We start from the raw sequence: 23,056 nt of genomic DNA on the forward strand, positions 1-23,056 counted from the left end.
TGTGTGTGTGTATATATATATATATATATATATATATATATATATATATATATATATATATATATATATATATATATATAGCCCGATCAGGACAAAAGAAGCAATCAGTGTAGCTACACGTTCAAAGAAGTACAGATGACGGCTGAAGAAACCTTTTCATCCATGGACCACTCCTGTACGACTGAGTGCTTGCACAGGTGAATGAGTATGTCAGCCTCATTCAGTCTTCTTGATCAAGGATGCCAAGTTCCAAAGTGAATATGCGCTGTGTTTTATGTGAAGAGGTCAATGTTTCAAGCTGATACACGTTAATAGTATTACAGTGCATGGCTGCGTTTTCCTTTTCAGGCAGCCCAAGGTGCTACTTTTACTGAATCCACAAGCAAAAGATTAAAAATTGACCCTCAATGTGCAAAACTAGAGTCAATGGATGTATCTGGCATCTCAGTTTGAATCGGATGTGTCTGGTTGTGTTTGTTCAACAATTATTGGGTAAAATTGCTGTTTCAGTCTTTCAATTGCCCACCCCTAATTGTTATTTTGTCTGTGTTTATGTTGAAAGTGCCTCTTTACCCAAGGTCACGCAAATCTATAATTGTCCATTTTGAGTTACAGACAGATCAACATTATTATCTTCAGAATCAGAAAACCTTTAATAGTCCTACAATGAGGAAATTTGCATCCATTGGCAATGTCCAGACTTAAAATAATAGAGCATAGTGGCACCAGCGGTCGTCCATGCAGCTTGTCAACATACAACTTTCTCCACTTCTTCCTCTCTTTTTTTATTCTTTCCTTTATCCTTTCATTCCTTTTATCTGTTGCATCTGCCTGGCATGGGGTTCTCCAATCCCGTTCAGAAATGCCACGACTGGCGTTTTTTTTTTTTTTTTGTCATGCATATTCAACCTTAGGCGGGCCAATGCAAAGTTGGTAAAAGGATGGGCGGGCGGGGGTAATTACACTTGCATGGGTAAAATAGTTACCTGGCTGATAGAAATGCACCTGATGCATGCTTTCTTTCCTTGAATCAGTAGTCGGACAACGTTATGTCCAACAGTCTCTGCGCTGCAACCTGCGTTGCTTAGACATGCCACCGACGGGGCAAAGAGTACATGCTCAACAAGCAGTTTGAATAAACAGTAGCTGCTCATGTTTTCATGGCAAAGCATGAGGAATCTTTATCAGCCAACTCAAATAGAGCCTTTATTTATTATTATTATTTAATTTATTTTTTTGGTTTCATTGAGATTGTTCATTCCTTTCAATCGAGTCTGTGTGCTCCAAATTTGAATGATCTGATTCAAAGCTAGTAGAGGACGTCATCGCAAACATGTCACAGAGCAACGTAGCTCTTCTCCTTTGTCTACCTTCTGTCTTTTACTCGGAGTGCCAAAATGGGGAGGAGGAAAGAGACCAAAGTAGAGGTGGACGAATCAGAATCACCAATGACCATGTAGGAATGTTGCGTTTTCCTGTCAAATGGAGCGGTCCAGACGATTAGTGCAAAACACAATAAAGAAGCTCTGTGGAATTGGATTAGCCTTTATTAGTCTTGCAGTGGAGAAATGTACATTTCACAGCGGCAAATTAATGGAAGGAAGAGGAAAGGAAAGGAAGAAGTAGAAAAACAAAATACAGGAAAGGCAACTATTCTCGCGGCGCCATCTTGAAGTCAAAAGAACCAAAAAAATCAAAATAACAAATGTGACAACACAAAGACACATTCATTCAATCTTTTATTGAAAAAATCACGGAGGATCAAAGCGACCTTTTCACCAGTGGATCGCTCAAAAATGCGTCATGGTGAAATGTGCATGTCTACTACAAGCTAAATGTCGAAAGCGAACATGAAGCTGACATTGACAAAAAACATTATCTCACATCGACTGTCCCACGTAAATCCACTTCAATTCCAAGCCGCGATACAGAAGGAATATCTTAACTGAGTGACAAGCTGATCGTCAGCCTTTTCCCCTCCTCTTTTTGCCCCCGCCCGTGCCAAAGAGAGGTTCAGTCCAAACATCAGTAGAACAAAAAGTCTTGTGACATTTTCCACAAGACTTCCATTTGAAATAAGGGGCCGACTGACTTTTATGCAAGAAAAGCATTTGGTAGTTTAAGGAGACAAACGAAATTGCATCTTGTACCCAACTGCACGTTTTCACCCATTTCCAAAGGAGAACAATTAAAAAGGCCCCGACTCCCATAGAAAGCTCCGGGCCCTCCACGCTCTGCATGTGATGAACTAGTGTTAGATCTCCTTTCCTCTCCTCTATAATGCTCTTTCTCTGTCTTACCCCCGTTCCAAATGTGACTTTTCTCCTGCCCTCTAATGTTCCAGCTCCCCTCGGTTCTCCGAATGTGTTTTTGCTATCTTTTTGCTTTTTATCCCTAACCTTGTTTGTAGCTTTTGTTTTTGTAACTGTGCATGTACAAGCGTCACTGACTCGATGGATGTTTTAAAAAAAAAACATTAATTGCGGAGAAAAGAAATGATTTCAGCTGCTCAAGCCATGCAAAACATTTTGAACTGCCCTTAAATATGGAAGATGTTTTCTGAATGCTTTATATTCTTTCTGCTGTAAAATAAAAAAATTGCGAGGAAAAAAATGTTGCAAAACTTTTTTAAAGCGTCGCTCATCTTTCTCTTTGTAATCATTGTTGTCGTTTGAAGCTCGTTTGCACACTGAAGTGATATAACTTGATCTTGCATATTTTTATCTGTACAACACTTACATGCAGCATACATTCACACACATTATGATCTTTCCAGGAAAAAAAAACAACATTTTCCAACTTAAAGGACAACCGACATAACTTTTTTTTTCTTAACTGACATCAGAAAAACGTTTTATAGCATCTAAAATACCCAAAACACACAGTATGTTATTTTTATTCAAATGCAAAACACCAATAAAAATTACTTAAGCTGTCCAAAATCAGCAAAAAATTGAGGTGCAAATTGGGCATTTTCAGAAAGTCCCGCCCCCAGTTCGTGACGTCACGTCAAGACGTCTTACATTGCTGGAGAATTAAAACAATGGCTACAGATTCGGAGAATATGCTTTCTTGTTACACATCCAGTTATGAATATGATTCCAATAGTTATGAAGAGAACAGCATACATGTTTGCAATCGATTAAAGAAGTCCTTCCGTGTCATTTTGAGGCATCTGGACTGCAATGTAGCGTCCCAGAAAAGAGGCACAAAATGGCCACCGAGCTGTTGTGAGGAATGAATCAGCCCGTTTCCACAGGCTGATAAATTCCTTCCATGGAGCTTGGATGCCCTCTTCTGGCGGCTTTTGGGTGCAACATGAGGTTTTCAGACCAAACAAGTACAGCAAAATACATTGATGTGATGGAAGGACTGCTACAATGTGTCTTTTTTTCGGTCAGGGGCGTTCCTTTAGTGACGTCACGTACGGACTCGTCACCAACTCAAAAACAACACTTCCTGAATATTCAGCGCGAGTCTTACAACGCATGCCCTTGATCCGCATGTTTGTTTTGGCCAAGCTTTTATGTCGGATGCCCTTCCTGACACAACCCTCCGTATTTATCCGGGCTTGGGACCGGCACAAGAAGACTTATGTCCCTTTGTGGCTACAGAACAAGCAACTTGCTCAGTAAAAGGCTCCCAAACACAAAATAGTCATCGGCACAGCAACAACAATAATAATAATAATAATAATAATAATAATAATAATAATAATACAATGCATTTATAAGCACACCTTTCAAAACTCTCAAGGGCGCTTTACAGACATAGGATAAGAACAACTTTTTTTTCTGTGGGTGAGCAGCGGCAGCCAGACGCACTCAACCCGGAAGTGTAACACCACTAACTCAAATATAAGATGGTCATTGGCACAATAACATTCAAATAAAGTAAAGCTACTCACTATTTGATGTCAATGCTCTGATCTTACCATGAAATTGCCATCCTTTTTCTTTGATTTCTAAATGCCGGTTCTTTGATCCTCAATCTAGTTTTGGATACTTTAGTCAAGTTCCCTTTACGGATACATTGTATTTTCACAGTACTTTACATTATATATTCACACTGGTTATTATAATGTGTACCAAAGTCGGGCACATCACTCGTTTCCGGTTTTCCATCACATGACACAGGTGAGCTTTGAGCATGTGAATTTCTTTCTCCAGCCAGTGAAGATAAAGTCTTTAGTTTTTTTTGTTTTGTTTTTTTTAACTACGTTTTGAGGGCTACATGTTGTTTTGAGCAACCAGACTACTCTTTTCAGCCCTTTTGGAAGAAACCTTGCAGTTCCAACATGTGTTTGGGAAGAATCGTGCGAGTTCTTCAGTTCAGGGTAGATGCTTTATATGCATACATTAAGACGTTGAACTCTCCAAGTCATGCCTTGGAACAACTATCTGCAACTTCCTGCTTTATCTGACGCAAACAAATCAGCACAACGTCACGCAAGTATCCGCCTGATAAGTCACGTCATGACACATGCCTAAGGGTCCAGCAAGTTTTATCTACTTACAGTGGGCAAACACTGGTTTTTGTGTTATTACTCCATTGATGGAGAAGGCTGACCTCACCCTTGCAAAGTGAAAAGGGTTTTGTGACGGTTTATTAAGACAAACCTCCACATTATTCACAAAGTGTAAAAGCATGCGAGATGTTCACTCCTGTAATCCATCGAACAATTGCAGTCAATGGAAAACAAAGCTGTACGCAGTAAACGAAAGGCCGCATAATAGTGGCCCCACTCTGGTGAGAGGAGTCTATATATTTTGCTAGAGTAGATGGGGCAACAAATGCAAGAGTCACAAAAGCTTTACGATTTGTTTGAAATATACAGGAAGCAATTTTAAAACTCTCCTCCTGCACCACTGTATGTTACTCGTGTATTCATCAGAAAGACAATGTCAGTGTGCAGTCTCTTGAATCGTAATGAAACTGTTGTAGCAAGAGTGACATTTAATTCTATGGTTGAAAGGCCAGATGGGCCATCGAGAGCTGCAGTGTATCATTAAAGGCTGTGAAGATTTATATTCTGTTTTCGTCCAGGCCTCATCCCACTTTACAAAATAAATGTGTGACTGCACTTGGAGTCAATCCTGCTCTTTCCGGTCAAGTGAAGGCTCATGTTTTTTCCATAGACTTGGAAACACATTTTAAAATACGTTTATTGTGTCAAATTGAAAATAGTATGTTCTATAACATCAAAAACCAGTGGAGACAACATGGTGCTGAGATGTCAGTGCAACATGAATACTTAATATGCAGTTGTTTTGGATTATTTTTTTTAATGTTTGTTTGTCATTATTTCATTAGTGGGCAAAATAAATCCCTCCTACCCTCTTATTACTTCCACTAAATAGTCACAAATGCATCGACATGAGAGTGCTTAGTATTTATTTCAACAGACAAGACTCAAATACTGTACTGGTTTTATATTTCAAAAGCTACCGGTACAGTACGGACGTATATGGAGCGATTGCTGAGGAGTCAGGGTATGACCAATAGAGGGCACCATTACGCAGAAAAATCCCTGCGTCATGTCCAATGTACAGTACTGTACAGTCAATACAATAATAATAATAATAATAATAATAATAATAATAATAATAATAATAATAATAATACATTTCATTTATAAGCGACTTTCAAAACTCTCAATGACACTTAACATCGTTACAGTGCTGTATTTATTTTGCGCATTCACAACAGCTAATATAACACAATACATATCACAACACGGGCATCCTAATGATGTGAAAATGAAACGTGCCCGGGTTACAAAAGTGTAAAAAGAAAAACAATTAAGCAAAGCAATCAGACAGTAAATGCCCACACATATGTGGATTTACTTCAAAAAGTGCCGCCGAAATTAACAATTGAAAACGGTTGTACTTTACAATTGAAACAATACAATACAATACAATACAACGCTTTCAGTTGTATCCCTTTGTAAAATTGGTGTGATTTTGCAATGCATTGCAACCATGGAATATTTTGCACAACTTTTATTGGAGTCGAAAGCTAAATTGTTCCACTTTCCCAGGGTTATGATCCACTCATATTTCCCTAAAAACAACTGCACTGTTTTTTTATTCGTCATTTTGTTTTGTAGTGTGCAGACACACGCTGCATTCAATACACTTGGGAAATTCCATAGCACCCTCAGCTGTACTGGAAGAGCGTACACTCACATTAGTTGTTCTTTGTTGTTAACAATGGATAGTGACTATCACTAATGTTACAGATGCAGAAAGGTATCGCATTGATGAAATTTAAGAATTTACTTCTTCAGAGTAGCAAAAGCGTAGATTACCGGAAATACACGAATGCAACAAACCCCATTTCCCAAGCACACGCACACACTCACACGCTTGACGGCGACTTCCACGTCGCCTTCAAGTATCAATGTCCAGTTGGGTTTTGTTTCAGTTGAACAGTAACGCGTCTCTTTTCAGTTCTTGCACTTTGTACTTTTTTATTCCCTTCGTAGCTGAGTTGCAAGGCATCGGTGGAAGACAAAGAAGAAGAATTAAAGGAAGTTATCTCGCGGTTGTCGGCTTTCATGCGTTTAATTTGCTTAAAACACCGCCAGAGAAAAGGTCGGTTTGGAACTCTCATTTATCATACATGTTCCATTATATTTGCGAATTTAAGCTGTTTTGAAGTTTGTCACTTAGGACGGACTAGTTGACCACTTTTTGATTTATAGTAACTTCAGTGACATTCAGCTGAATGTTGACTTCCAATTTGGTTATTTTGTTGTGACTCCAGAGTTGTGTTGTTCGTGGGAGAATCTTAAGGCAATGATGGTCCGGTGATGGCAGAGCTCCACATTGACCAGTCCAGCCTCCCTGGTGTGCAGGAAGGTAAGAAAATACACACACACACACACACACACACACACACACACACACACACACACACACACACACACACACACACACACACACACTCACACACCCACATTGCCATTTGAACCAACTTGCTGAAAAAAAATCCTGCGCGAATTTTGTGTTGAACTTGATCCAAATTTAGCCACACAAAAATAACCACTTTGTGTTTTTATGTCATAAATGCTTTCGTGGCCCAACCGCAAGCAGTCGACAGTGCAGTATAGTTACAAATCTTCCTTGAAGAGTAGCAGGTAAAAGTATTTGTCATACTGAATCAATTGCCCAAGGTCTCCATTCTTTTATCCAATTATCAAAGTGGATGTTTTCATATTTGCCAGCACCGCTGAGTTTATCTTGATGCGCCTGAACTCTGGTTACAATATAATACAATATATTGATTTATATAGCACTGTAACAACAGCTGAAGCTGCTACAAAGCACTTACTTAACATGGACAGGTATCAAGTATGGTTGTGCTTACGTGTGCCTTATATTTCAAAATGCTTCTCCAGGTATATTGTAGTGTAATGTTAAGGAGTGTTCACTAAAGCTGTTGGTCATTCAACAGCTACGCCTGGCAACAATAACAACAACAACAACAAACTCCTCCACCCATGGCCACATCCTCCTGAGACACAAATATGAATTAATAGCTAAACTGTACAAGTGAAGTACACTTTTGGATTAAAGGTGAAAAGGTGAAAATCAACAGTCAAGCTTTGTTAAATGGCTGTGAAATGACACAAACTATATGATGTGCTGATGGGTGTGACGATGTTATGATGGCTATATGATGTGCTTCTGGGAAAAGTAATAAAATGGTGGAAAAATAAATTCTATGTGACATTTTTAAGGAAGTTTTTCTCATCATACTAAAACAAAATGAACTGACACTGAATGTGGAGATTTGTTCAAAGTGCCCTTTTCTAAATTCCAATTTGTACCTGGAACCAAATAAAAACCAGAGGCAGCCTAAGCCCACTCATGATTTAAGTATGTGTAGCATTCCCAGGCTTGTTTAGTTATTGTTGTTTTTGGGGGGGAAATATGTAGGCATGCAGTTTTTGCTATCGTGCTTGCCCCCTGTCTGTTCACACAAAGGACACACTGTGTAGCTTTCATGCTTTATTGAGCAGTGCCTGTATGACAACATGGTGGTTGGAAACTCTTTGCAAAGATGAATAATTTATCCAGTCCCGCTGTGGTGGCACGTTGGTTGGCTCGGCACTGTTTCCTCAAAAGATACGAGTGCCCTATGTCCCACTTTGTATCCAAGACAGTAGCATTGCCTTTGTTTTCAACAGTTCCTGTTTTATGTCTCGTCTAGCTGCTCCTGATATAGCTCTCCATGTGCCGGGGCAACACAGTGACCCTTTTGGAATTCCCCTGTTAGCCCTTCATTCCACATGTCCTTCTACCTACTAGTAGTAAGGGAGAAGTAAGTAGTCAGCTAAGACAACCCACCAACCATGGACTCCCCCACCATTTTTTAGCAGCCAGGCTTGCCTGAACCAGTGCTTGCCATCGAGCCAGACAGACGACAATTGTAGACTTAGTTTGTGCAGAAGTACAGCACTCTACCAAAAGCAGCAGGCCAGTGAGGAGAGGGGAGAGTTGGAAGAGAGGGAGGCGTCTGTGTGCTCTGCCTGAAAACAGAAGCAATGCCCAAGGTCTTTGTTTGGAAGGTACATTAGTGGTTGTTGCTGCTTGGGAAGGTGGTGGAAAACAACAGTGCAGATGGGTTATTATTGCATGCCTCAAATGGTTGATGCCATTGGACTGACCCAAACAAAGCTTGATCAAGAAAACACACTCTGGCTCGAATCACAGCACATTCGCGGTTTTTACTCTTGGAAATGAATACCTTGTTCCTCCCAACCCATTTGGTACGCAGTCTGCTTGTGCCTCCCTCCTCTGGCGAGTTAAACATGTCACGAGGGCAGAGTTTAGAAAAACAAGTTTACCTACAATTCTGACACACCCTCGCAGAGTTCGTGAGGAGGATGACTTCCATTTCTTTCCCTCCATTACTGCTGTCTCGTCTCTGGATTTTCAGTCAATTGCGACTATGTCTCACTGGACTGAAGCCAAGACCTAATCCCTGGTCACTGGCAGACTGGAAGCATACGGTCACTCGGAAATCCATTTAGCGGCCACTTATGGCCCACAACAGGTGTAAGTAACAATGCATGTGTGTTTTGGAATGGGGTAAACTCTTTAAAGGACAACCGACGTCTCCGGACAAGTTGTGTCCATAATTTGTAACATGGCTTCAAATGACTTCTACTGAGCGTATTTTAATAAGAGTCCACCACATTTAGCTATATTTAACGTTTTAAGACTTGCCCTGAATATTCAGGAAGTCTTGTTTTTGAGTTGGTGACGAGTCCTTACGTGACGTCATGAAAGGACCGCCCCCTGACCATAAAACAGACGCATTGTAGCGTCCTTCCATCACGTCAATGTATTTTGCTGTACATGTTTGGTCTGAGAACCATGTTGCACCCAAAAGCCGCCAGAAGAGGGAGTCCAAGCTCCATATAAGGAATTTATCAGCCTGTGGCCACTGGAGGTCGCCATTTTGTGCCTCTTTTCTGATGATCCATTGTTGCACCAATGTTGCCTCAAAATGGCATGGAATAAATTCTTTAATCGATTGCAAACATGTATGCTTTCCTCTTCAGAACTATTTGAATCATATTCATAACTGGATGTGTAACAAGAAAGCATATTCTCCGAATCTGAAGCCATTGTTTGAATTCTCCAGCAATGCGAGACGTCTTGGCGTGACGTCACGAACTGGGGGCGGGACTTTCTGAAAATGCCCAATTCGCAGCTCAATTTTTTGCAGATTTTGGACACTTTCAGTCATTTTTATTGGTGTTTTGCATTTGACTAAAAATATCATATTGCGTGTTTTGGGTATTTTAGATGCTATCAAACGTTTTTCTGATGTCAGTTAAAAAACAAAAAAGTGACGTCGGTTGTCCTTGAAGGGCCAGCACGGGGTCATTTGTCATTTGTGGAGTTTGTTCATTTGATGTCAGTCCAGCGTCTGTCTGACTGATGTCATGAGTCCAGAAGCAACTCTATTAACATTGACATCTTCAAAGCGGCCTTATTGTGTGAGCAAGTTGGGTGCAGAAATGGAGTGATTAAGCTGATAAATCATTTGTTGCGTTACTTTGATGGGATTGTAACAAAGCCAGCTTGGTCTGTTGTGGATGAAAATTAACACAAATAAGAGTACTAACAGCCCAACAATCACTGCCAAGGAGGTTTTTACAGTTTGTTTAGTTTTCTATGTGCATGCTGTTGGAGACATTGTGTGCTGCAATATGCCTTTTGGAGGAAATGTTGTGTGTCTTGAAGGGTGAATATCTGGTAACAGAAATCTTAGCAGGCATTGGGCTTTAAAATGATCTTATGAGCTGTAGATCTTGCTTGTCTTGATACCAAAAGGCCATTTTCTTTGAGAATAATTTCAGTGTCATTGACCACCAGAAACTAAAGTTAGTACCTTGACAGTTGCGGCTTTGCTATTTTTATATTTAACCCCTATGATCAATGCATCATGGGTGAGAATATTGATTCCCGGGCTCGCTTTCATTTTCTTTTGTGTTTAGGAATGTGACTCATTTGTCTTTTGTCCTTCTGTCCGCATTTGTTCATACGCTTCATTTGCTATTTGGAAATGCCTTCCCTCCCCCTTACAATTCTGTTCTCCCATTGTTTCAGTGTGCCAAAGTTTTGCTGTGTTGGAAGATGGGGTGTTGGCACACAATCTCCAGGAACAGGAAAGTAAGTAGAACATAAAGCTACTGTGTGACTGCTGGATATTATGGTGTACATTTTGAAGGCAGCTTTTTTTGAGCCTTCTTCTCAACGTAATCTCATTGGAAGAGAAGAAAACAAGTTTTGCTTGAGCTATACAAACAAGTTACATTAGTGCACTTTTCTTTTAAGGAATACAGGGGTGTCTTGAGAAACGCTGAATACCGATTACAATTTTTTCATCTGCTATTATTATTATTATTATTATTATTATTATTATTATTATTATTATTATTATTATTATTATTATTATTATGATTATTAGCTTAGGCTTCCAAGTAAAAACATAATAATATTTCCCCCTTCCATGTTTCCCACCTAGTTGAGCAGTACTACACCACCAACATTCAGAAGAACCAGCTGGTGCAAAGGGACATCCGTGTAGCCAAGCAGCTCCAGGATGAGGAGGAGGAGCAGCGAGCCCACCACAGAGCCCTGCTGAGGCAAGAATCCAGACAACTGTAGGTGCACCACTGCTCAGCTGTCATCAACTTGTCCTCCCTGCGGTTTCTCACAACACATTTTAATTGATTAATAGGTTGTTCTTTGGTACACAGTGTCTCGAAGGGTTAACAAAACCTGACCTCCTTCTTTTGTTGCTGTCTTGCAGAGAGGAGCAGGATTTGGAATATGCTCGTGTGATTCAAGAGGAGATCCGTAGGCGGGCCGAGGAGGCCTGGAAGAGGGAACGTGATGACGAGGTGAGCGCAAATCTTAAAATCTCCTCAGACAACTTTTCATCCACACGCTGACAGAAATGTTTGTTCGGACACTGTGAACACAGGCAGATTGTCTTTTACTGACGGCAGGGGAAGCAGCCATTTCTGGCCGACGACCTACCTCTGCAGTCCTCTGCCAAGCTATTTATTGAGAGTATATGCAAATTTAAGTGATACATTCGTAAAACATAGTCTTTTTGATTTGAATACCACGCCCCTAGATGTCCCATGTTACAAACACCAACATCCACAAACAAACAGAACATTGACATTTTAATGGGTTGTCTTTCCATGAACTGATAGATTTGTAACCTGGCTAATGAGCTCTTCCTGTCAAAGAGTTACCAAGTCCTAAATTCTGCCCGAGGCCATATCTCCGACATGAGGATGACACTTTAACAGGCGGTGTCTGTTAACCTCTGATTTACTCCAGATTTTCTGCGCTTCCATTGACCTTGTGTTCGGCCAACGAAGCATGAAACATTTAAATATGATAACTTCCATTCTGTCTATTCTCTATCACACACATATCAAGATGTGTTGTGCTTTTCTTATGAGCAAGACACCTCACGCACACAATCCAAGCGAACAAAGACAATGTGTGAATGCTGACCGAAGACATGAAATTGAATCATCTGTCTGGACAGAAGCCATTTCCAGATTCATTCATTCATTCTGGGACATGTTTGAGAAACCACAATGGACTCACAAAATTGTATCTTCATTTGTAGGAGGCAGAAAAGTACCTTTGTTTTTACGACTTTGTCTTTTTCTCGAAATGGACCACAGCAAACTTTACCCTCGTCACAGGAAGAAAAAGGGTTCCATGCAGGGCGGCAGCCAGATGGGAACCATCAGTCACCTTGTTCTGCTTTGCACTTACTGTAGAAGTCCTACCTCTTCCAAAACATTGCCTTTTCCATTCACATAGCAATGCAACATCTCAACAATTCCCAATGTTTTCGCTGTCCAAAAAAAAAAAAAAAAAAAAAAAAAATGGCAGAGTAGTTTTAAGGAAAAGAACAAAGTGAAAACTCGGTCTGGCCCAGAGGAGCGTTTTACATTGGGTGGCTCCATCAGCGTCACATTTTCCTTTGGCCTGCCCTTTCCTTTTTTGAGAAGGCTGCCGTCATCCGTATTTATAAACGTCCCTTGTTGCAAGATGTGAGGTCAAAGAGGCGTTGGCGGAGGGGACTATCATTCATGGCCACTAAGGAGGTGCTGTGTCTGTTGAAGTCTCTGTGCTTGGTCGCAATTCTTAGTTCAACTGTTTGGAACTAACTGTGGGGACAAGTCAATGTAAACAGCAAGTCTTGAGTTGATGTTTTAAATAATGAAATATTCATTTATGTCATACGTTCTTGAGCAGACATCTAATTTGACATGTTTATTGAATCTCTTCCTCCCTGTGGGTAGTGCATTTAATTGAGGAACATATGGCGGCAGGCTGTTTCGGATAAAACGGCAAATCCCTGTGGCACTCCACTCGTAACCTAACATGACAAACTACTAGCTGTCTGCTGATGTTGACAAAGCTGCTCGCACACTTTTAACTCATTCACTGCCAGACGTTGTGCAAGAATGTGTTCACTCAAGTGCCAGGGTTTTTGTCATTGTCACTCGAATTCCAGGACCCACCGAATATTGAGTTTTAGGACTACATAAACATTCAATGCAGCATTAGAAACCTTAGACTCTCTTCTTTTATCAGAAAAAAAAGTTAATTCCAAAATGATATGGGTCTGGAGTTAAATGAGCTTGAAATGAGGGTGGCTGTCCAAAAGACAATGCAATATATACATATTGGTTTATATAGCGCTTTAACAGCAGCTGAAGCTGGAAGAAAGCGCTCACATGCAAAAAAAGGGAAAATGCTGCCCACTTGTGGAAGGGAGAAAACATTGCCAGATTTTTGGCCAGCGTTTTATCGGCACCCTAGCAAGAAAAAACAAAACCCGAACAAATTCAGAAGTGGCGCTCTACGTCACATTTTCAATTCCTGAATATATGTGTGAATGAGTTGTAATGTGTGGCAAAACTTAGCTTGTCGTCATTGTGATATATGTGTCATGCAGATGCTGCTCACCCTGAGCAGGTCTCGCAGATAATTTGTTGGGGCCCTCAAAACATTATCTCGTCTCTCAGAAGGACGCACATTCCCAAGCGACAAGGTGCTAGTTGCGCCGAAATGGCTTGTTGAGGCACAGCGCTTATCTCGTGTCATTCTTGTCTGTTTCCATACGGCATAAGATGAAAACTTGCCGACATCTACATCCAGAAAGACACTGTTCGTGTGATGTTGCCATCTGCTAGTATGACAAGGGCACCGTCCATTTTCAATCAGAACAATCAGCTGTAAGCCTCGCTAATTACTCATTCGGGATTTGTGTACAATCTAATGTGTGTGTATATGTGTGTATCTAAAGGAAATGGCTAAACAGATGCAGGAGGAAGAAGAGCAGATGATATGGAGGGCCCGGGAGGAGGAGGACCACCGTCAAGGTAGACTTTCCATTGTTTCGCCATCACTTTGCTTTTTTCTGAATCATCTTTATTGGTAAAGTATGTAGAACACACAAGGAATTTGTTTCCAAGATGCTAACCACAGTGAGCATGACATACTACTGTCTCATTGACTTCTGTTTGTTTTGTCTACTGTATTTTCCAGTATATAAGGAGCACTGGAGTATAAGGTGCACGTCCCAATGAATTGTGTATGTTCAAACTTTTTCCATATATAAGGCGCACCGGACGATAAGGCACATCTTCAATGAATGAAAAACGTTTTCCAAATATAATACTCTATATAAATATATAAAGGTTTCCAAATACAGTAGAAGGCACACCACATTATAAGGTGCTACAGTAGAGGATGGGGTTACGACTTCTTCTACAGGCGGAAATTGAGTCAGTGGCTACTGACAGTCATTGCGAGACCTGTTGGGTCTCAATATTACTTCACATACAAGGTGCACCTGTGTACAATAATAATAATAATAATACATTTCTAAGCGCCATCATGGTCATCTTTTGAATCAGATACAGAAACCCTAATAGTCCCAAAATGGGGACATTTGCAATCGACAGCAGCAAAATTGAAGGGAGGGGCCGGGGGGGGGGGGGGGGGGGGGGGGGTCAAAGATAAAAGTATTCTGTGAACAAAAGAAATGAAATGTCTAACTGCACAAAAAAGCATAAAAGGAACTGTACATAGTGCAAAGGTTTAAAATATATACACTTATAAAAAGCATATTTGATATATGTAACAGTATTGACTCGACATAAGGTGGCTGTGATATGTACAATGCATGAGCCAGGGTTTTTTTGTTGTTTTTCTCCCTCAAAACATCTAAAAATGAAGACTTTTGGGTGCGCCTTATACATTGGAAAATACGGTACATTCATGACGATAGAATTCCTAGATCTGTTCGTGTTTGTTATTGTGGATGGAATTGAACTGCAAATTAGATTTTTTTAAATTATTAGTATTCAGGTGCGTTGAATTCATATAGCAGGTGGCTTATTTGGAAGCAAGGCCTGGGTGGAGATTCACCCAACCGATTTAATCCACACCTTCCAAGGGTCACTACGTGGCTCCCACGGGCACCAGGTAGCCCCAAAGGACTGTCTATCCAAGATCACCAGTAATGGGACATTGCATTTTTCTAGGAATGGTGTTCAAGGACTCGCTATTCTTACAAATGGAAACCCTGGCAGAGACCAATAGAAGTCAAATGTTGCTCATTGGCATTTTCTATAATCATCGAGAGAAATGATTGTGATAAGTGTTTTAAGGCCAGCAGTCCTGGTGGTACCAGTTTGGTTTCAGTTTGATTGCACTGTGTCCAAATTGAAACAAAATGAAGAAATAAGAATAGTTACATTCCAATGAAAGCATTTCACATAGTTGCTACTAAAGCAACACCAACAAGTCTGATGTAGAGCTCACACACTCTCTCTATGTTTCGTCAATACGTTGCATGCTGACACTGACGGTCCATTGCGGCCCAACCAATAGCATGGCAATTAATAACCATTGTAAAAAAAAATGAAAACATTCAAGTTATCAGGAAGTGCTCTGCTGTAATACCCACTAACCGCTTCACACGACCCCCCACCCACCCACCCTTGCTTTTGTGTTTGCATGTTTCGCATAAATAAAGAAAACTCCAGAAGCTCTACACCACCATCACCAAAGCAGCATACACTCAACAGAGACCATCCAGGCGAGGCGCGGTACTCCCCTACTACTGCTAGATGGCAGTACTATAACACTCCCAACCCTCCAGATTACTCTAGGCCTCCTCCACCATACAACCCTGGCAGAGAAGCCTCTTATAAAACGTCACCCGAAGGCCGCGAGCATCCCGGTGGGCAACTCAGGAGGGAATTACAAGAGTCATTGCACGCAGACTCTGTTTTCTTTGGACAGAGACCAAATAAACAACAAAACACGGCGCCTCTCCATCGCAGGTCATCATTACGTTTGCCTCGAGAGAGAAACTACAGGACTCTCGCCACTCCCAGGAGCACCGTGGAGGAGCCTGAACTCTGGGGAAAGCATTGTGATCGAGAGAAAAGGACAGCGCGGGACTGGGAGAAGGAAATGAACCGGCAAATAGAAAATGGGGTGTGGACCTCCCGATCAGTGCAGAGTGGAGAGCGGCGATCTAGTCGTAGCGAATCTGTTCGCATCCACGATCGTCCGAAAAACGTCTGTGGCGATTTATCCCGGACGTGGAGTTACCGAGACAGCGGCGATAAACATGTCCGCTTCGCGACCGATGTCGGGCGGCCGGGCACGAGCACGCAGGTGTGGGAGATGCTCGGCCAAATCCTCCGAGAGCGAGGTGTTCCCGTGAGCTTGGGACGAAACGGGGCCCCGCTGAAAATAGGCCCTCCAAGCCCAGAAACCGAGGTGCTTCCCAGGAATGACGTCCCCTATGTAGACTCCCGACCGCATCGGGTAGCCTTCCAAAGAGCGGCCTCCGCCAGGCACAGTTTCCACGGTGACATCAGGGAACAAAGGAGACGATCTCACCGGGAGAACAGTGAGCAGTATGACCGAGGTTCTGAAGACCAAAACACTGTGGTGCACTACGGAGAGAGTTCTCGGGTCAGCGGCGTCGGCTGGCGTCTGTCAAATGGGCAGAGGCAAGGCAGTCGGAGAGTGAGAGGCCAAGACGGGGGGAGCGCCGCATGCGAAGATGTTTTGGAGAGAACTGCTGGCAGGCATCGGCACGAGACCGTCGACGAACGCTTCAATCCGGACGAGGAACGAGAGAGGGAAGCTGAGCGGCGCCCTCAGAGAAGCCTCAGCAGCTGGTTTAGGGGGCGACGCTTGGCAGCAGGTATCGTAAACAAGCGGGATCTCAGCTAAGTGCGACCAACAAGACGAGCACTCCGATGCTGTTTCAGTTATTAAGTCTGATTCTGCCTCATCTTCTCCAATCGTCGTAATGGAGCGACTTTGGCTTTGGTAGTGCTTTGGGGTTTCAGCTTTCGTTTCTCCAACCTAATCTTCAGCACGTGTTTCGCATTCTCATTACTACTACGATTGAGTCAGATGAAATCAAAAGTTGACATTCTCGCATTTTTTTCCCCTGGGCTCCTTCTTCGATGGCCTTTTGCTGTGCTTTAGCACGTTTGTGATTCATCATTTATTTTCACGCTTGAATTTTAGCTCAAAAATGAAAATTGCTTTTGTTTTCTTGATGTCTGACGCTGTGAACTATTTAGGTGCATCGCTGCCCCAGAAGACAAAGCAGACCAGCCTAGATCTGGGTGACCTGCAGCAGGTCCTACATGATGAGGAGCTAGCCCGCAAGCTACAGGAACAAGAGAACAAGTTGTTGGCGAGGGTATGGGACTATTATTCTTCTTGAAGACTTAGATTTCTAAATTCATCATGCACATTCCAAGATACTTGCTCAAAACAAGTACAAAGACTGAGAACTGGGTAGTTCTCACTTGTAAACTACAAACAATCATTTTATGCTTTCCACAAGAACATTCTCTTGAACATTATTTCTTTTGTCAGAGCTCGCAACGCAATCATCACCCCGAGGGAGACTTCCGGGTCGCACAGGTGGCCCAGGATGAGGTACAACGCAGCGGCACCTGCCATTGCTGCCACTTTGGCTTTTTTTATTGTGTCGCATCCCGAACTTGAGATACATCGCTTGCCTTTAGGAAATCGCTCACTATATGCAAAAGCAAGAAATCAAGTCAAAACGTCTCTCGCGTGAGTTGGAAGGAACAACGTCGTGGAGGGAGCACCGAGCCATGATGAGTCATCAGGACCAGAGACTGGGAAAAGACAGACAGGTTCGACGACGTCTTGTGTGTCATTAGGAAAAAAAAATCTGTTGATTTCTTATATGAGCTTTGTCAAGCTTACGGCCCCCATCTTAAAAGTATTGGAATGACATTGTTGTTTGTGGCGTTGTAAACTGAAGACCTTTGGGGTTGGGATTGAAGGACTGGATTGGATTAGCCTTTATTCTCGCAGTGGACTAATTTACATTTCACAGCAGCAAAGTTATGAAAGTAAGAGGAAACGAAGAAGTAGAAAAACAAAATACAGGAGCTGCTGTAAAGGCAGCCACTCTTGCGATGTCACCTTGAAGTCAAAACAACAATAACAAATAATGTGACGCAACACATAGTCATTCAATCTTAAACACTGTCTACACCCTCTTTGTTGTATGAATCAGTTCTAGAAAGAGGAGGGAGCGTCCTTTTCAGCAGTGGATCTGGGGCGTCATGATGAAATATGCATATCTGCAACTAGCAAAATGTTGAAGACAAACACGAAGCTTTAGCATCCTTTGACGAAAAGAAACTGTCTCGCATTTCCTGTCCCACGTAAATCCGCCTCAATTCCAAGCCGCGACAGATTAGCATACGCATCGGCACTCTGCGCTGACGCTCCTTTCTTCTCATCGTGGGCTCCTCAAGCCATGCGTCCATCCAGCCGGAGACTGTCCAACAGCACCGACCTTTCCGCTGATTATGAGACCAAAGTTGAATGACTTACTGTCTTGTCCCTTTGTCAGGCCCCAAGAGAGAGGCTGGACTCGGAGGGACTTCCCTACCCCACTGAGGACTGCTCTCCAGAGAACGAGCCGCCCAGTCCCGTCGCCATACTCGCGTACTTGCCGTTTTACTATCTTGTCTCCACTTTGATTTTCCGCCATCCGCTGATCTGCTCGTTTTGCCTTTCCAGACAATCCCAGCAGGTCAGGAATGTTGTGGAGGAACTGGACCCGACCTTCCAGGCCAAGAGGCAAGGAGCAGACGTCATCCAAATGGGCCAAAACGGTAGGTAGATAAATCATAAATAGCAGAACAATGCTTGCGTTAGCATTCTTTCAAACAATAGTTGGGCGCTCACCTCCTTTTCCTCCAACGCAGAAAACCCCGGTCAGTTGCTTCCCAACTCGCGTAACTTTCTAGTGGAGCCCACCTTCATCCCACCCATTAAGCGTCAAAAAGACAAAGCTGGATGCACAAAACCCAAAGAGAAGAAGGAAAACTGTAAGCAACAATAATATAGTTCAAAGTGGAGTTTGTGTGTGTGTCTATTTTATACTAGTTATAAAATGCACGTTGTTGCCAATAATTTTGTAAACACAATTATCCTCATCCGCACTTTAGACCAGAAAGGTTGCCAGTCAACATACAGGGTGACCTACAAAGATGCGTACCCATGAAAATGTCAATTGTTTGTCAATTTATTTCAAATTACGACCATACATTATTCAGTTTATGGAAGACCATCCACCAGCGTTTCCGCTATTTCTGTCTATTTTTAGCCAATTTATGGATTTCCCAAGATGTGTTCCAAATGTCCACCATTTCGTTGCAAGCAAACCTGTACTCGTCTGACAAAGTTGACAATTAGTTTTACACACTCAGTGGGACCCATCTTTTTTAGTCACCCTCCCGAAAGAGACGAGTACAGGTTTGTTTTCTCCACTGTGAGACTAATAAAGGCATATCCAATCCAATCCACATTTATGACTTTCACCAGAGTTCCAGACAAGTCTAAACTCATCAGCCGGCAATCATATTGCAGCCGAGAAATCAATCGGGACTCATTAAAATGTCTCAACTATGAGCTGAGATCATCATTTGGCACTAATATTTGGATGTAGAGGATGTGAGTGTAAATCACAATGGATTCTCTGTCTACAGGCAGCCAAGGTACTAAATTGTGTTAGCCTGAAGTTAGCAAAGCAATTTTTGTTTCGGCGGAAGTTTGGTTGTTACACAAAAGTGTCGTCTGCTTTTTTTGTTGAGTTTGTCAGTTATTCACAATGAAAAGCTCAAATTTGGAAGAATTGTTCACTCTTTGCCAAAGTGATGCATTTCGGAGTGATGCATTGGTTTCTCATGTCAGCCCGAGCAAGTCGAAGCCAAAAACGGTTGATTGAAGGATGACTCGTGTGTGTCTCAAGAACCTTTTAGGTCAGGTCACTCGTGTCTAAACGCACATTCAACCTCTGTGGGGATGTTTTGTTTTTTTTTAGCTAAAAAGCACAAAAATGTTTCATCTTGTTGTGTAAAAAAATGCAACCGCATGCTTTTTTGTTGTAAAGGTCCTTTGTCTATTATTTTATAAAACATTTGTATAAAACTGACAACCTGATTTATTTTTATTTTGTGGCAGTTGTTACATCTTTATTTTCACCTTAAATAAAAGAAGTAAAACATATTGTCGTTAGTTGCTGTCATTGGTAAACAGCAAATGTGAACGCCGCCGTGCTCTTACTTGACAATCAAGCAGATCCTTGTCACTTTTTTGCATGTGCACTTGATGGCCTTTCAATTGGATGAATGTCCCTGCTCAAAATAAGAAGTTAGTGGCAAGAACCTTGCCACTTTTCGAAAAGCCTGATCAGCCAATGAGGTGCTGGCACCTGAAAATAAGAAACTAATGGATGGCTAACCTGAATAAAAAACATTGGATTGAAAAAGTCTCAATCACGACCTGAATGTGAGATGTGCTTGAAGTTGCCTTGTTAATACTGTAGTGACATTTTGACAGCTACCAATCGATTAAAGAAGTCCTCCCGTATCAATTCGAGCCGTCAGGACGCCAATGTAGTGTCCCAGAAAATGCACAAAATGGCACCCAAGCTCTGTTGGAAATGGGCTGATTTGTCTGCTGGGAATTTATGTCAACTAGTATCAAATAGTCGTATTGGTGCAACACACAACGATTCACCATTGCGTTATTTATGTGTTTTCCTTCTAATTTCGCCATCAACATGGATCAACACGAAGTTTTCAGACCAAACAAAGTATCCAAAATGCATTGTGTGTCGCTTTCTCGGTCAGGGACGTTCCAGACGTGACGTCATGTCAGGCATTGTCATCCAAGTCGAAAACAAGACTTCTTGAATATTTGACAACCGACGCCTCCGGACAAGTTGTGTTCATAATTTGTAAAATCACTTCAAATGACTTCTACTGAGCGTATTTTACACTGATTCCACCGCATATTGCTATATTTTACGTTTTAAGACTCACACTGAATATTCCGGAAGTTTTGTTTTTTACTTGGTGACGTGTCCTCACGTCACGTCACTAAAGGAACGCCCCTGACCGAGAAAGGACACATTGTATCATGTCAATGCATTCTGCGGTACTTTGTTTTGTCTGAAACCTTCCTGTTGATTCGTGTTGATGGCGAAATAAGAAGCAAAACACAAAAATAACACGATGGTGAATCGTTGTGTGTTGCACCAAGCATCTATTTGATATTCGCTGACAAACATTTCCACGGAGCTTTGTCGCCATCCTCTGCCTCTTTTTGGTGCTACATTTCCCCACCACCTAAATACCTCAAAATGACACGGAATAAATTATTAAATCGATTGCAAACATGTATGCTTTCCTCTTCAGAACTATTTGAATCATTCACAACTGGATGAGTAACAAGAAAGCATGTTCTCCGAATTTGAAGCCATTGTTTTGATTCTCGAGCTAACAAGACGTCTTGGCGTGACACCACGAACAAGGGGGCGGGACCTTCTGAAACTGGCCACTTCCGGTTTCAATTTTTTTGCAGTTTCAGTACACTTTAAGTCATTTTTATTGTTTTGCATTTGACTAAAAATATCATACTGTGTGTTTTGGGTATTTTAGATGCTATAAAACATTTTTCTGAGTTAGGAAACAAAAAAGTGATGTCGGTTGTCCTTTAAAGGAATGCTGGTATGTACTTTATTTGCTCCATTCCAGGACACAACAAATTAAAGGGAATACTGTAAAAGTCAAATGTACGTTGATAGAATATTCAGTATGTGTACAGTTTCCGTTTTGAGACCTATGTGGGACATTCTGTGAAAGTTCTATTTCTGCCTTTTTAAAAAATAGAAAAAAACGCATTAATGCAACTCTCAAATATGTTTATTAAAAGAAAAGATCACAGCTCACTGCCCATTCAAATTCCAGTCGACAGTTTAAGTACAGGATAATATAATGGGGGCTGTAGGTTTTTTGTGTTGAGTTTGACCTGTTCACCGGTGGTGTGTCACATTTTCACAAAGGCGTGAAAACGAGCAGAGTTTACCAGAAATCTAAACCATCGACCAGCACGAAAATGCAATTTCCAACCCTTCAGTCCTCTTTTTAGCACGTTTTATCCTCTTGAAAATCTCTGAAGATAAAGATCCACACGATGAGTTTGGAGGCAATCCCATTGAATGTTTGACTTGTGGGCATGCGAGCAAGTCCCAGCTTGCACCAAAATTGGGTTCCCAGAACACCAACCCAGAGTGACAGTATTAAACATATCGAAACACGGAACAAAAGGTACGAAGAAACCTTATTCATACCTGCCAACTGAAGAAACCAGAAAAGCCTCATAACACGCCGGTTCCGGTTTACTGCGCATGCGCAGCAAACTGCATTTCCAGTTGCTAGCGTTTTTTTTTTTTATCATTTCAAATACAGTAAAGTCTCGTTATATCGATATCGGATATATCGATAGTCCCGGTTATATCGATACTATTTCTATGCACGCATGGAGAAAATTACATGCAAACAGGGTCGGATATATCGATAGTCCCGGTTATATCGATATTTTTTCGGACTCCCTTGAATATCGATATAACGAGACTTTACTGTAATGTACGGCGTACTACAAGTTTTATATGGGAATTGTACAGTAAAGTCTCATTATATCGATATATCGATAGTCCCGGTTATATCGATACTATTTCTATGCACGCACGGAGAAAATTACATGCAAACAGGGTCGGATATATCGATAGTCCCGGTTATATCGATATTTTTTCGGACTCCCTTGAATATCGATATAACGAGACTTTACTGTATTTGAATTGAATTTATACGAGCAGCTCTTAGCCAAGGTTGACAGGTATGAAACTCAAACTTGTGTTATGTTTATGCCCCGCCCGCCTTATTTTGTCGCGTTTTATTCCGCGTCCGTGGAATCGTCGGATTTGCGCCTTTTGTTGTCATAAAATCTCTGCCAGCACCTACGGGACTCGAAGTGAATGCCGATGACATCGAGGAGCTTGTTGCTGACCATAATGAGGTCATCAACACAGAGAATTTGATTTGCCTTCAAGAGGA

General features: G+C 41.7%; 1 protein-coding gene across 3 annotated transcripts; it reads left to right on the top strand.

Annotated features, from left to right (window-relative positions):
- The first annotated feature begins 6,352 nt into the window (after positions 1-6,352).
- On the top strand, positions 6,353-20,165 carry ccdc187 (coiled-coil domain containing 187). Of its 3 annotated transcripts, none has more exons than XM_088992406.1 (13): positions 6,353-6,599; positions 6,772-6,866; positions 10,632-10,694; positions 11,050-11,188; positions 11,338-11,428; positions 13,873-13,948; positions 15,610-16,797; positions 17,186-17,307; positions 17,487-17,549; positions 17,639-17,773; positions 18,505-18,599; positions 18,675-18,769; positions 18,863-20,165. In XM_088992406.1, exons 2-13 carry the CDS (start codon positions 6,818-6,820, stop codon positions 18,997-18,999), a joined length of 2,253 nt encoding a protein of 750 aa, XP_088848532.1. In that variant the 5' UTR covers positions 6,353-6,599; positions 6,772-6,817; the 3' UTR covers positions 19,000-20,165. The 3 variants fall into 3 exon arrangements, with proteins under 3 accessions (XP_088848532.1, XP_088848550.1, XP_088848541.1); XM_088992415.1 differs by lacking the exon at positions 6,353-6,599 and adding an exon at positions 8,950-9,068; XM_088992424.1 differs by lacking the exon at positions 15,610-16,797 and having other exon boundaries at positions 6,355-6,599.
- Positions 20,166-23,056: the final 2,891 nt, after the last annotated feature.

The sequence above is a fragment of the Hippocampus bargibanti genome, linkage group LG01, assembly GCF_051943395.1.
Source record: "Hippocampus bargibanti isolate YZ-2025 linkage group LG01, ASM5194339v1, whole genome shotgun sequence".
NCBI lineage: Eukaryota > Metazoa > Chordata > Actinopteri > Syngnathiformes > Syngnathidae > Hippocampus > Hippocampus bargibanti.

Excerpts from the sequence above, each read along its gene's own strand:
- ccdc187 (XM_088992406.1), top strand. The coding sequence starts at position 6,818 with ATGGCAGAGCTCCACATTGACCAGTCCAGCCTCCCTGGTGTGCAGGAA. Across the intron at positions 6,867-10,631 it reads CCTCCCTGGTGTGCAGGAAG|TGTGCCAAAGTTTTGCTGTG; the intron begins GTAAGAAAATAC and ends CCATTGTTTCAG. Across the intron at positions 10,695-11,049 it reads CAATCTCCAGGAACAGGAAA|TTGAGCAGTACTACACCACC; the intron begins GTAAGTAGAACA and ends TTTCCCACCTAG.